The 15,580-nt window shown below is 47.2% G+C and overlaps 1 protein-coding gene across 1 annotated transcript in view; it reads right to left on the bottom strand.

Moving 5' to 3' along the window:
• AHCTF1 (AT-hook containing transcription factor 1) overlaps positions 1-15,580 on the bottom strand; it is a 1,022,752-nt gene that overhangs the window by 459,918 nt on the left and 547,254 nt on the right. The window contains exon 29 of the mRNA XM_085612122.1: positions 2,898-3,327. Coding sequence (XP_085468248.1) covers positions 2,898-3,327 — 430 coding nt within the window. The remainder of the gene's footprint in view (positions 1-2,897; positions 3,328-15,580) is intronic.

Below are 15,580 nucleotides of genomic sequence, written 5' to 3'. Positions count from 1 at the left end.
ACTGGTATGGGGAGCACAGATAACTAAAAGTGCTCTTGTCCTACCTAAAACCGCAGGAAGAATCTGTGGTATTGCAGGACGGGGATGTGAAAATAGACATCCTGCAATCCAGTGCCACTAACTTGGCTCCTGGGCACAGGGCAGACAGAACTTGGGCCAGGGTGAGCATCTTGAACTTGTCCCTTCGAAGAGTAAAGTTCACAAGGCAGTGATGGAGAATGGGATGGAAGGCCTCCATCCCGCTTCGGCATCAGGAAATAACTGGAGTAACAGGCAAACCAATCTCTGTTGCGGACACCCTCTCTGTGGCTCCCTTGGTCAACAGCACCTGAATGGTTCATGAGAATGAACAAGAGGTCTTGTGGTGAGGGAGGCATATCGATGGAGTGAGACTGGAAAGGAATGGAGTAACTGTGCTCGACAATGTGGAGCAGCCATTGGTAGGATGTTATGCTCCTGTTTTCCGGGACAGTAGAAGGTGGTGCGGCTTTCCACTGAGCAATCTTGTGCAGCCTAGGGAGACCTAAAATGGTTGGGGGCTGGAAAAGGGGTGGTGGATGAATTTCAAAATCCAACAAATCTGTTGGCTCTGCTTCTGTTGTCGTCAGTGTTTCACCGAAACTTGGGCTGACAGTGGCGTTGGACGTTGCGCCAGGCCTGGAATCGGCAGAGCCAGGCTCGAGGAGGATCAGCTTCGGGTTGAGGTTGAGTGACACAGTCGTCGTTTGGGATGGAGCCACCAGCGGTAAAACAAATGGAGGCCACTTCGGATCATTAGGGCCCAAAAGCCCTACAGAGCAATAGAGAAGATGTTATGACCTGTTTCAGGTCACAGAACTGCTGTGGCGTCGCGGACGACCCAGAGAAGTCGAAGGGTACCAGGAGCAGAGTTAAAATTGGTTCTGTGATTGGAGAACAACTCTGTGGCCTGGAGGTACCTGGGGTGTTGTGCGACTCAGAGAGATGGGAGAAACTGGATGAGGCAGAGACATGATTGCATTTTTTTTTTATTTCCTCAACTCACCCAACGACTTATTTGAATGTTGGTCAGTCAAAGTATCCGCCTCGAAAGTGCGTCTGTACCCTGGACTTCAATTGGGACCAGGCCTCCTTCAGCGGCAAGTTTGCCTTCATGGTCGCTGATGGCATTTCAGCACATCTTCGAAAATTGGGTAGACCGCGCCTAATTGTGTTTGGAGCAGACAATAGAGACAGTCATTGTGGATGTCAGTCTCTGACATCTAGTGAAGACAGTCCTTTCAAAGTTTTGACCCTAGAGAAAAGGACATGTCCCTTGCACGCTGGACTACATTCTGTCAAACTGATAGAATTTGAGGTGGCTCCGGATCCACGTCAGAAGGCGCGTAAATAAAGGAACTGATGTCAGCGAGCATACACGGTGCAGATAGTGTGACCCAGAAGTCACAGCTGAGACAAGCCAGATCCAACACAGAGCAGAACAATGCCACCTAGTGACAAGCGAGGGAAGTGCTATCAAACATTCTCATATCCAGTCTGGCGTCTGGGGATATTCACAAATGAGTAAACTGTGGTTAGAAGCTTCTATCAGAAATTACGAGAAGAGTGAGGATGTGTGTGGCGCCTGTTACTCAAGACTGCAACAATACATAATAAAATGAATTTGTCACAATGTTTTTTTTTAATATCAGCACATCATCAGTAAGTTAATTTTATTTTTCAAGTTGGGAGACTCTGCAGGAACAGAAGTTAGTTCTGGTCATGTGGAAACAGATAGTAGAGTGCACTCAATTTGGTTTTCTTCACAGCAGCAGTTGATGAGATGTGTCATTTTCAGTTTGGCACGCATTCTTGAAGTGCATGACACTTGAGCTAACCACTGCACAATCTGCCAGCACTGGAACACTGTTGAACTATTACGAGAGCCGGGGTGTGCGAAGAGATCACAGGATGGTGGATCACATTTAGTGAACTATTTCTTGATGCGTGCCCATTTTTTGCAATAAACACAAATTGCAATGGTCAGACAAAGTCAGAGTATGTGTGTGCACATTAAGTTACTTGTGAGTCCTCTGCACCGGGAGCAAGAAAGACAGATGACTTAGATACTGGAGAGTTAGCCAGCCGTGGGGAAACAAAATCAAATGCTAAGCACCATAACCTTCTGCACAATTGCAGCCACAGCAACTCCCCTGGATCGTCTTTGGTCAACATGACATCACAAGGGTAAAACTTACTGAGTGAGTACAAGAAACTTGTTAGAAAATCCTGGTGTTACTTAGTCAGGGTGCTCTGATATTAGGCCAAGTTATCTGATTAGGGTCACATGGGGGAGCAATCAAGGTTCAGAATGCAATACCTTACTGTGTCTAGGGGGCATGTCCAGAACAGAAAGGCTCAACAGGGTAGGATGCTGTGAAGGGCAAAACTATTTTATTGTCTGCTTCCAAGTGACAAAGTGCAGTGGATGTTTGTTCACTGATCCAGATTCAGTTGGGGAGACTATGAGCAACTGTAATATAATCACAACAGAACATGTGCATAAAACAATTTGATCCCTGTCTACAACTGTCTAACAAGTAAACGTTAGCTTCCGAAAACTTGACAAATGCAGTACATTGGTGTTTAGATGTATTAGTTTGAACTCAGAAACATGATTAATATGAAAACAGAGGCAGAAAGTACCTAGCTGCATATCGAAACACAATCATGCAAATATGAGAATCCGTACCAGTGAACAAAAAGAAAAGGTGCACTTTAAGAAGCTAGGTGATCTGTTGGACAGAAACTGGGCATTTAACTACTTTGATTATATGCTTTGCTAAAGCAGAGACTCGGACGTCCACCACAATGTTAATGTTCTCCAGAAATGAAAACAAGCAACTTCAGAGAATGGATTTATAATTTGATAAACTTACTGTGAAGCTGTCCATTGTTCATTTGTTGATAGTCTAGGTGTTCATTTGTGGGCATCACATCTGGTCTATGTGAATTCTGAAACATAGCAGTCCTCTCTAATGCAGAATACTGTAGATTACTGGCTACGACAACACCACTTCTTTCAAACTCTTCAGGGGACTCTGCATCATGAAATTCCTGGGTGCTCTGACCTGACCTTGCTGAAACATTGCTGACCTCTTTGGAGGCATCCATTTGTGATGGGCTATTTTCTGGAGAGCTCAAAGAGGATTCATCCAGGTCTAGATCAATACCCACAGGATTACATGATTCAAACGAAGACACCTTTTCAGTTCCATTTGTCCAAGCAGCCGAGGTTTCATCTGAACATCTCAGTAGAGGAGAATCGAAGAGTAGCAGTTTAGCTTTACAATCACTTGGAGTCTTTAACTGAGAAGCACAATGAAGGCAGACAATTACAACATGGAACATATTTAGATTATTTCAAGTAGAGTACAGTATGCATCAGCAAGCACTCAAAGACTAATCTCAAATGTTTACTGAAAATGATATCAAGATATTAACAAGCAGAACCAATTGACCAAATACACATTTTCAAGTATTATACAAAAAAAGCTACATACCCCCACAGGACAATATTTTTATGAAGCTGCAAGACTTGCCCTTGTATAAAAAATCCTTATAATAAGGACATAACATGGATTCATTGTCAATCAGACTCAGTGCAGGGTTGTGGCATTTTTTTTACATATATATTTGCCAAACGGACATGATACTTCAGAAATCTACTTGTCCTGTAAAAAAAAAAAAATCCACTTGTCCCCTTTGGTGCCAAATTAAAGCAGTCTTCTCATTATATGAGGGCTCCAAAAGTAACCTCTCTGATTATCTTCATAATCTATCAGCGTGTAAATTATAGTAAGGCTCTGATTTTCCCATATATCCGCAAATCTTTGGTTGGGATGCCCGATGAGACTTTGAACACCCACAAATTTGCATGCTGAAGGGTATTTACCAACTTCTTTCCAAACTATTCCCACATAGAAAAGGTTGGAAGTTTATTCCTGACAAGGGAAGGAGATAACTTTTTCCAGGGAAGTGTAAAAATGTGACTTTGCAATAGTTCAGCAGATTATGCATGGCCAAATATACCCTACCACAACATAAATATTTGTAAACCACATGTTCACGCTAGGGTTTTTTGGTACTGAAACAGATAATTATTGTTTCCCAACTCAATGGTATGCATTTTATGGACCAAATGCTGATGAAAATGAATGATAAAAAGTTAAGTTGGCCTACCGGAATGGAAACCTGTTGTAGGAGGCTGGCTCAGTAAATAGTGTTCAGCTATGGAGAGGCACTGTGCACTGAGCCCAAGCAACCCTTGGTGATAGAGTTTAGGTCCCTGAAAACCAAAGCTCTCAAGGGTTAGCTGTGGAGCGCAACTAAGGCTTATCCAGGAGGGTGTACAGCAGTTGCATGCACCATTATGTCAGTCGGTCAACGTTACACAGGAAAGAAATACACTGTCTTCAGCGACAGGCAGTCTGTTCCAGAAGTTGTGTCGGGGCGAATCTAAGGACCCACCTTTAGGGTAACCGTTAAGTGACCCTAAAAAAAGCAAGGACCTCTTCTCTGTTGACCCACCTATCAGAGGGGGTCAGGGACGCTACTCAGCTGTCCTAGCCAGTCAGATGCTCCCAGGGGCCAAGATTCAATAAGGCAAAATCAAGCGACGACCTGAAGGAGTTCTGGGCACCTCCCTAGGGAGCTGCTGGATAGGGGGTGGTCACTCCCCTGCCCTTTCTGTAGTAGTTTAGCGCCAGAGTGGGAACAAAGGGCTCCTGAACTAGGCAAAACTGGTTTATGCATGGAGGGCACCAAATGTGCCCTTCAAAGCAGTCTGGTGGAGCTACAAAGCGCCCTCTAAAAGAGAGGTGGTTCCTTTGCATAAAATCCTTTGTTCAGCTTCCCTTGCCCGAGTTAAGCTCATTACGGCAGCAACGTGGGCAGGCAGACAGACCCTGGAATGCCACACAGGTAGGTTTGGGGGGTCCTCTAAGGAGCCCCCCAGTACATGGTATCATGCAACTATCACTGAAATTGAATATGCTACTTACCAGTATGCATCTGTTCTTGGCATGTAGGGCTGCTGACATTCATATCCGTGCATAGATCGCCGCCTAGTGTTGGGTCCGGATGTTTGCACGTTGTTGTCCTGGAAGAGTCTTCGAAGTATCCTGAGATAGGTGACTCCTCTCCTGGACCACAGTGCGCATGGGCATCCTCTCCATCCTCAGATTGTTTTTCGCCATTGTGGCAGTGATGGAGTAGATACAGAAAGTGATGGCCATGCGATACAGTAATTCTGAGAGCTGCAGCTGCTACAGGCGCCGGGGAGGAGGGTGGGTGATATGTATGTCAGCAGCCCTACATGCCAAGAACAGATGCATACTGGTAAGTAGCATATTCAGTTCGAGGCATGTGGGCTGCTGAATTCATATCTGTGCATAGAATATATAGCAGTACCTCCTATAAGCGGCAGCCACCAGTGCCAGCTGCAGCGGTCTGAAAAAGAGTTTTGAGAACAGCCTGTCCTACAGCTGCCTGCTGTTTTGAGTGTACATCTACACAATAGTGTTTGGTAAATGTATGTATAGTGGACCATGTGGCTGCTCTACATATATCCTGTAAAGGAATGTTTCCCAGGAAAGCCATGGATGCCCCTAACTTACGTGTTGAGTGGGCTCGTGGGGGAATCGTTAATGTGCGTTTAGCCTTTTGATAGCAAATTTGAATACATTTAACGATCCATCTGGCTATACCTGCTTTGGAGATGGCGTTGCCTTTGTGTTGTGGAGAAAAGGCAACGAAAAGTTGTTTTGTCTTCCTAAAGTCTTTAGTTCTGTCTATATAGTACATGAGGGCTCTTTTGACATCTAGTGTATGGAGCATTCTTTCAGCGACATTTTGTGGATTCTGAAAGAAAACAGGCAGTTCAATAGTTTGATTCATGTGGAACTGCGATATAACTTTAGGCATGAATTTGGGGTTGGTACGTAATACGACCCTGTTTGCGTGAACCTGTATGAATGGCTCTTGAATGGTTAGTGCCTGGAGTTCACTAACTCTTCTTAACAAAGTGATTGCCACTAGGAAAGCTACTTTCCAGGTGAGGAATTGAATCTCACATGAGTGTAGAGGTTCGAAGGGTGGGCCTATCAGTCGGGTGAGGACCAAGTTGAGGTTCCACACTGGTGCTGGTGGGTGTCTTGGGGGAATTACCCGTTTAAGTCCCTCCAAGAAAGCTTTGATGGCAGGCACTCTGAATAAAGAGAGGTGCTGCCTGTTCTGGAGATAGGCTGCTATTGCGGTCAAATGGATACGTATTGAGGTGTATGCCAGATTGCATCGGTAGAGGTGTAAGAGGTAACAGATTATATTTTGAATGGATGCGTCTAGTGGGTTAATGTCATTGTTGTTGCAGTAAATGACAAACCTCTTCCATTTAGTTGCATAGCAAGCTCTGATAGTGGGTCTCCTGGCTTCCTTAATGATCTCCATACAGTCAGGTGGCAGGTTTAGGTAGCCAAACTCTAAGACTTCAGGAGCCAGATTGCCAGGTTAAGCTGTTGCGGATCTGGGTGCTGAATTAGGCCATGGTTCTGCGTTAAGAGTGCAGGTTTGATCCGCAGCCTTTGATGCGGCACCACGGAAAGTTCGAGAAAGGTGGTGTACCATGGCTGGCGCGCCCATGTGGGAGCAACTAGGATGAGTGTCAGTGAGTGCTGTCGCAGTTTGCGTGCCACCAGCGGTATTAATGGCGCTGGGGGAAAAGCGTACGCAAATCTGCCGGACCAGTTCATCCATATCGCATTGCCCTGCGACTGTGGATGTGGGAACCTGGCGGCAAAGCTTTGGCATTTTGCGTTTTCGTTTGTGGCGAATAGGTCTATCTCTGGATGACCCCACTGTTGGAAGTACGGTTGGAGTACTGACGGATGTAGCTCCCACTCGTGCATCTGGTGGCTGTGTCTGCTGAGCAGATCCGCCATCTGGTTGTCCTTGCCCGGGAGGTGTTCCGCCATGAGGAATATGTTCCTCTGAATGGCCCACTTCCACATGCTCTGAGCCAGATGAGACAACTGTGGAGAGTGTGTTCCTTCCTGCTTCTGTATGTAGTACATGGCCGTCATGTTGTCCGTCCGGATCAACACGACTTTGTTGCACAAGTGTACCTTGAATGCTTTCATAGCCAGGAAGATTGCCATCAGTTCTAGAAGGTTGATGTGCATCTTTTTTTGCTGTATTGTCCATAGTCCCTGCACTGTGTAATTGAGTACATGAGCTCCCCATCCCTGGAGAGACGCGTCCGCCGTCAGTATTATTTGTGGAACAGGCTCTTGGAACGGTCGGCCCTTGCAAAGGTTTTGTGGATTCCACCAATGCAGAGAGTTGCATGCCCGACCGCTCACCAACACTAGGTCTTTTAGTTGCCCGTGAGCCTGATTCCATTGACGTGCTAAGCACTCCTGAAGCGGGCGCATATGTAGTCTCGCGTGCGGGACTATGAAAATGCAGGAGGCCATCATGCCTATCAACTGCATGAACACTCGCGCAGGAAGGGAGTGTTGAGGTTTGAACTTTGAGATCAGCAGTTGCATGCTGTTGATCCTCACTAAATTTGGCTGAGCTGTGGCTGCCAGAGTATCTATGGTCGCACCTAGGTACTGTTCTACGTGTGCGGGTTGGAGACGTGATTTTGGGTAATTTAGTGAGAATCCCAGACTGTGAAGAAGGTGGATGGTGAGGGACATGTGGCTGGCACATTGTTGGGCTGACCTTGCTTGAACAAGCCAGTCGTCCAGGTAGGGGTAGACGTGGATGTGTTGTCTCCGTAGATGTGCAGCTACTGTAGCTAGGCACTTGGTGAAAACTCTGGGTGCTGTTGTCACACCGAAGGGGAGGACTTTGAATTGGTAGTGCTGCCCCTGAATAGTGAACCTGAGATATTTTCGGTGTGACGGGTGTATGGGTATGTGAAAATACGCATCTTTGAGGTCTAGTGTGGCTAGGAAGTCTCCCTGTCTGAGCAGCGGGAGAACCTGCTGTAGGGTGAGCATATGGAAATGCTCTGAGAGAATGTAGTGGTTGAGGGGTCTCAGTTCTAGTATAGGTCTGAGTGACCCGTCCATTTTTGGTATTAAGAAGTACAGAGAGTACACCCCTGTCCCTTGCTGGTGGACCGGCACGACCTCTATTGCGCCTTTTTGCAGCATACTTAGCACTTCCTGCTGTAATAATGCTAAGTGCTCTGAGGATATAGGACGGTGCTTTGGCGGTATTGTGGGTGGAGTGGAGGTTAATTCGAGGCAGTAACCGTGTTGGATAACATCTTTGACCCACCTGTCCGTGGTGATGGTATTCCACGTGGACAGGAACCGCTGGAGTCTTTCCCCGACAGGTGTTATGTGGTCGGGGGGAAGGGAGAGGGTGTCACTGTTTGTTCTTGGGTGAGGACCTGGTGTTGCCGTAACCGCGTCCTCTGTCCTTGGTGCTGGAGCCACTATATCCACCTCGGGTGTTTTTATCGTAGGCACTATGTGTGCCCCCTTTATTGTAGGTTTGCTGTGACCCCTGTCCTCTAGCCGCTCCCCTATTTCCGGGGCGACGAAAAGGAGCCACTACGAAATGTCTGCGTTTGCAGAGCCCCCATTGACTTTGCAGTGTCTGTGTCTTTTTTGATCTTTTCTAGGGTGGTGTCAACTTCTGGTCCGAATAAGTAGTCGGGGTTGACAGGCTGATTGAGGATGTTATTTTGAACCTCAGGTTTGAATCCGGAGATTCGTAACCAGGCGTGTCGTCGTAGCATGACGCTGGTGTTTATTGCCCTCGCAGCTGTGTCGGCGGCATCCAGTGCACACTTAATGGATGCGTTTGTGAGAAGTTGTCCATCCCTGATGAGGAGCTCCGCTGCCTCTTTGTACTCGTCTGGTAGATGTTGGAGTAGGGACTCTAACGTGTCATAGTGTGAGCGATCGTAGCGAGCTAGGAGCGCCTGTGTATTGGCAATGCGCCATATGTTTGCCGCCTGGGCTGCAATCCTTTTGCCAGAGGTCTCCAGCACCTTGGACTCTTTGTCCGGGGGAGGAGCATCACCAGTGGTCTGCGAGTGTGCTCGTTTGCGAGCGTTAGCAACTACGATGGAGTCCAGAGGTAACTGGCCTCTAATGTACATAGGGTCCCCAGGCGCAGGCTTGTATTTTTTCTCGATCCTGGGGTTTATCACCCGTGCTCTGGTTGTTTCCTTGAAAATGTCCTTTGCTGGCTTGAGGACACCTTTTAACATGGGCAGAGTCTTTACAGTCCTCTCCGAGGAGGCGAAAGTGTCCACTAAGAAATCGTCCTCGATTGTGTCTGAGTGGAGTTGCACTCCATGATTGGCTGCGGCACGTTCAATGAGGGCGTTGAATGCAGCAGTGTCCTCTGTGGGAGATGTTTTTGCGCCATAAAGCTGCGTGTCCTGGGTATCTGTAGCGGCACCCGGGTCTACAGGGTCATCCCAAGCTTGATCTGGGTCCTGCTGCTCCTCAGGATCCATATCCCTGGGGTAGGTGGTGTCATCACCCATGTAATCCTCCATTGCGTCCGTGTCAGAGTGCGTCGGAGAGAAGGACTGTGGATCTGGATAGGAGGTGTGGAGGCGTTCATAAAGAACTGGTTCCGATTCTGCTGGCAGTTTTTGCTTTAGAGGGATTCTGTAAGAGTCCAAAGCCTGCTCGGAAGTGACCTTCCGCTTTCGGAGCATGAGCCTGCTGGTGTCGGCGTCGATGAATTGGGATGGTGATGGCCCAGTAGGAGAGTGTCCAGTAGATGGGGACCTTGTCTGGGTGACACGTGTTCGGATCTCGAATAGTTTTGGCGCCGTGGACGGCGGCAAACCAAAAGTGATGTTGGTTGGTGCCGAAGGTGCCTTTGTAGCCTTTTTCGGCTCGGAGCCCGACGTGGCCTGGAGGGCTGCCTTTTCTCTGATACGTTGCAAGGACGCTGCAACTTGTCGCACCGAGAACGCCGAAGGTTCTTTGGTGCCGAGTGGTTCTGTAGAGGTAGGCGTGGCCTTCCTCGGAGCCACAGGGTCATCGAGTCGAGGAGAGGTAGTAGCTGTCGACGGCGTCGATGATTGGACCGTAGTCGCTGCCTTCGAGGCGGATTCCGATGGAGCGGCCATTTTAACCTTGGTGGTCGGTGCCGATTGCTTCGGTGCCGGGGGCCGAGGCGCTTTGGTGGTACCGATGGCCTTTCTCTTTGGATCGGTGCCGACATCCGCTGCAGCGAGTTCGGCGCCGAAATCCCTTTTGGTGCGGTCGGAGCCGATTGATTTGGCTGGCGTCGAAGGAGTGGAGGTCTTCGAGCTGACCAGTGCCAGTTTCACTTTCGGTTTCTATTGAACCGGTGCGACGATTGGTTTCGGTTTTGTTGAAGGGAAACCAGTCTTTTTGGGTAACAATGGCTCTCGCTGGATGTTCGAGGCCGGGCCAGAAGGCGGGGCCGAAGAACTGCGGGATTGATCTCGGGTAAGGCCCGAAGGCGATCCCTCGACCGGAGCCGTAGACTGACGCACTTTGATAGCCTCCGTTTGGACGGGTAGGCCCTGCTCTTCACAAGAGCTATCTTCTTCGGCCCCGAAGGCCTCATCCCAGTCCCCTACCTCATCGTCGGCTTCTTCCCTGTGAAAAAGCTCTTCATCTGCGTCTTCCGATCGGGAAACGTGTTCGGAAGCGGGGCTGGAGTGTATGTTTTCCACGCTTTCAACATCTTCGTCCTCGGTGCTGAAGATGTTGGTTGGGGCCGGTGCCGATTGCTGTGCTTCTAGTCTTGCGGCTCGTCGATTCCGGAGAGTCTTCTTGGATCTGAATCGGGCACAGGCCATACATTTTGATTCGTCGTGATCCGGAGAGAGGCATATGTTGCACACCGGGTGGACGTCGATATGTGGATATTTTGCGTGGCAAACAGGACACCGTTTGAATGGGGTCCTCGATTCCATCGTCGATGTAAGGTCGATGGTCGGATGAAACGGATCCGAAAAAAGTTGGTAAGGTCGCTAAACTAGCAAGTAAACTGTCGATACCGATCGGGAACAGTACCGACGAAAACTAAAGGCCTTTTGGCCTGAAACTAAATTTTCCTAACTTGAGTCAAGATAAGCACATCCGAACCCAATGGCGGAAAAAAACAATCTGAGGATGGAGAGGATGCCCATGCGCACTGTCGTCCAGGGGAGGAGTCACCTATCTCAGGATACTTCGAAGACTCTTCCAGGACAACAACGTGCAAACATCCGGACCCAACACTAGGCGGCGATCTATGCACAGATATGAATTCAGCAGCCCACATGCCTCGAACCGGTGTAGTTGCATGATTCCAACATGTTTGATACCAAACATGATCCAAGTACGAGGCAGCCATTATGTAGTTTGATATCTCGACTTGCAACTGTCCACTTCATACCTAATTAAGGTGTCCCGTAAATACAAAACCAGGAAAATAAAGTCTAGGTTTTTCTAGGGGCACCTATGCACATGCAAGGGTACACACACATACTCTTAAAACCATGCACCCTGCCCGTGGACTGAAGAGCCTACCTTAGGGGTGACATAGGTTTTAAGTGTAGTGACCGGGTTATAAGGGAAACCTTATTATCTGAAGTGAAGGGTGCATGCACCCGGTCACGCAGACTGCAGTGGTAGCTTTGCAGACACAGTTTGCATGAACTGACTTGGTATGGGAAGCACAATACATGCTGCAGCCCATAGGAGACCCCTGTTGTACCAATGCCCTGCATACCTCAGTACCCTATACTAGGGACTTATAATGGTATTCCAGAATTCCAATTGTGGGGTGTACAAAGTACTTACCAGTACATTTTGAGAAGAGAGCACTGTCACGGGGGTCCTGGTTAGCAGGATCCCAGTGAATACTGTCAAAACACACGGACACCAGGCAAAAAGTAGGGGTAGCTATACCAGAAAAATCCTACTTTCCTACAACTGTGACAATATATATTTTCTCATTCAAAATTGGAATTCACAAAAGTTTGCTCCAAGTACAGTTTCCCGCCATACTTCAGTAAACTTTTGAGAGTTACTGAAAGTCTTAAATTTGCACGAATGCAAGAACACATATCTGTAGGTGCCTTTTTCTGTCTTTCTTTTAGAACTGGGCCCCGACATTTTCATGGTGTGCATTTTGGTTATACACAGATTTGTCCTCCATTTCTTGATAAAAAAATATTGGCATGCATCACACACATTTATTAAACATGCCTCACAGAAACTTGGGCAACAGTTTAGGAAAACGCTTTTTCCAAGTGGCTATTTTTGTATTTTTATTCTGAAGCAAGAAATCACCAATCTTGCTTTTATGCTTCAACTTATAATCAGGGAGAATTAGGTGAGCATTGTAAATAACCTCATATAGTTAAATCCTGCAAATGTGTACATTTATCGACTGTGACCACAGTCAGTAATGAATGCTGAGCTTGCTGCATTTCCTTACAGTATACGCATATAAATATAAATCTTGCTTTAGTATGAGACAGTCCTTTCACAGATCAATACTGTAAACTGGTAGGCAAAGGATTTGTGGTTCAGGAGGATGGGCTTACTTGTCCTTCAGACAAAGTAAACATGATAACATATTCCCTTAAACCCAAACAATATGTCCTGGGTGACCGGAATTCCACACCTCAGCAGTCGCACCAAGCAGTGTGAGTTGTTGATGAGTCTACATCTTGTTAGCTGAACCTGGTGACTGATTACACTGACGTAGTGGCTGCTGAAGCACCTGGTAGTCCGTGCGGCCTCAAGGCTTTCATAAGTTCCGGTGGATTGTGTTGAGCCCCACAGTCTAGCCTATGTAAGGAGCTACTAGATGGCGCTTGCCTCTTGGAGTTTCTATGTGTTCAATTTATACTAAGCAGCAAATTGCTCATCTTGGTCTCCTGGCTTGAATGACCGAATTTTCAGAGCAGGCCATGGAGATGGAATTAGAACAGATCAGTCTTTCTACCTATGATTTAATCCTGAAAAAAGCTAACAAAGAGATAGTAACTTGCCTTCGGTAATATTATTTTTGGTGAATACAAAATATTATCAGATTCCTAACCTTATGAATATCCTCCTAGTTTCGGTTTTTTGAAGCCTTTTTTTTCCAACAATAGCCAACACATTTCAGCCAACACTGCCTGCTCAGAATACAAAAATGGTACTGGGTACTGTTTCAGAGCCCTATTGATATGAGTTGAGATGTACCGAAAGAGAATCAATCACAGTGACCAATATTGCACAAGACAGGTTAGCATACATTGCGATCTTAATTAAGGCTGTAACTCGTTAGTGGAGGAGGAAGGCGGTGAGGAATCTGTGGCACAATGTAGTATGAACTCGGTTGCCCATCAGGTGTTAGCCACTTAAAAGCCACAGGTCACAGACGTGGAAGCAGCATAGCCCTAGTGGAGTGGGTGCGAATGTCAGCAGGTGAGGGTTTCTTGGCCAATGCATAGCAGATAAAGCAAAGGAAAACCCAAAGTGAAACGATGCACTTGGTAACCAAGCGGATCACCAAAACTGACCATTTGTGTGCTATAAATATAAGATAACCCAGGCCTGAGGCCCAGTAAATGTGGGCGCTCCTTCTCTATGGTTCGATGAGGAAGGAAGATGGAACGACTGACCCGTGTTAAAGGCAAGTCACACTTTTATAAAGAAAGATGAAGTACGAAGAACAAGTTTACTCTATCTGAAAACCATGAATGGTGGTCAGACTGAGAAGGCTTGAAGTTTATTGATCCTGTAGGCCAAAGTCCCTGCAACTAAAAAATGCTTTCAAAGTCAAAAATCGAACCAGACAAGTGCGCACTGGGTCAGTAACAAACAAGATTAAAATCTCACCGAAGAGCAATAAAAAGAATGGGAAGAAACAAATGATATAAACATTTTAGAAGACACCACTAGTGGTGGCCTTAACAAAGAAAAGATGGTCATGGATCTGGACAAAGGTGGATAGGGCAGCCAAATAAGGCTTTATAGTAGCTACTGCCAAGTGCTGCTGGGCAAATGATAGTGAGCAGCGTAGTCGGTCACAAAAGTTGGACAGAAAGGGGTCTAGACCTTACGTTTCAACAAATATTTCAGCAACCTGCAGAAATGGATTTTGTGGCGGGTGTCCTAGCAAACAAACGCACAAGCTGTTTACCTTTGGTTATGCTCTTTCTGGTACACATCTATCTGCAGACTCCTCACCTTACAATACTGCCCAGGTGCTGGGCAAGATTCACACAACAAGAGTTCCTCCACCCCACTAAGTGGTGCCATGCAGCTCGTCAATGATTCTATGTCAGAAGTGATAAAGCAGAGCCAAATATAAGTAGCACCTCTGCATGCTAACATCAGATTCTTGGTTTTTTCCTTTCATGAAATGTTGATGCTAGCGTGCTAAACCCTAACTTGGGACATATATAGATGGTAAAAAGAGGCCTCTCCACATAATGGGGAAGTGTGAGGGCAGTGAGAAATCTTTGGCTAGATAAGAGTATCAGTGGCGGCTGGTGCATAGGGGCGAATGGGGCGCTGCCCCACTAGCCTCAGGACGAGGATCGGGGAGGAAGACAAGAGAGACCACACGCAATGCAGCAGCCTCAAATGAAGTGCTCACTGCCCCGTGTTTTGATCACAAAGTAAATTCTGTCTGACTCGGTTTTGTTTTCTACTTTTCTTCAAGGGACGACGACGAGGTCACAGCAGGTCAGACACCTCCTGCGCATGTGCTGGCCGGGGCGAGGAATATTGCTCGCCCTGGAAGCACATGAGGAAAGACTGATGTCATCATGAAGGGAGTGGCTAAAGAAAGAGGAAAATGCCTGGTTTCAAATGGGGCGCCTACGCTGCGCCCCAGGCGTCTTTAGCAGCGCGCCACTGAAATCAATGGCAAGGGGCAGGGCAGTGGGTGACAACAACTGGAGCACTCCCCTTACCTTCACGCTAGTCCCAGGCCTCCTGATTGGACAATGGGAGGCGGGAGCTTGTACATTGCTCAGGACCGACACCGGCCACAGTCACAGCAGAGCACTGCAGAACACTCTCACCCTCCAGCCTCTCACATGCAGTCATCCTCGAGCCTTGGGGAATGGCGATCCATAATTCAGCTAGAGTAAGTGTCCGCTTTCTTTATTTTCTGGGCTACCTATATAATAATAAATTGCAGAGTTGTCACATGGCAAAAAGCGCGCGCGTTCCAGGCTTCCCTCCCTGCCTGGATTATTGGCTTTGCCAATCGTTATTACATTTCAAAGGCAATTGCGGTTGCCTGTTTTCCCGACTTTACTCATCTGCCTGTTATATAAGGACTACGAAATGGGAAAGGTACAATTTGGTAACAAGTCTGGCCTGATGGAACTGGGATGAACGATATTCACAATTTCACATTCTACGCAGCTTTGTGCAGCAAACGCACAACCCGCCGTGCAAATGTACAAGTACTTACACTATCTCGTAGGATGTCACACCATAGAATGGTTGTCTGTGCCACGTCCCCGTCGATCCAGCCAGGAGTCTAATTCTGTGGCATCGTGGCACGTTGTCTACTCTTCTAATTTAAGGAGAAACCTTCCACGCCTGAG

This window comes from Triturus cristatus, chromosome 6 (assembly GCF_964204655.1).
Source record: "Triturus cristatus chromosome 6, aTriCri1.1, whole genome shotgun sequence".
In the NCBI taxonomy this organism is placed as follows: Eukaryota; Metazoa; Chordata; class Amphibia; order Caudata; family Salamandridae; genus Triturus; species Triturus cristatus.
Note: the sequence above shows the minus strand (reverse complement) of the source record. Positions and strands in the feature narration are given on the sequence as shown.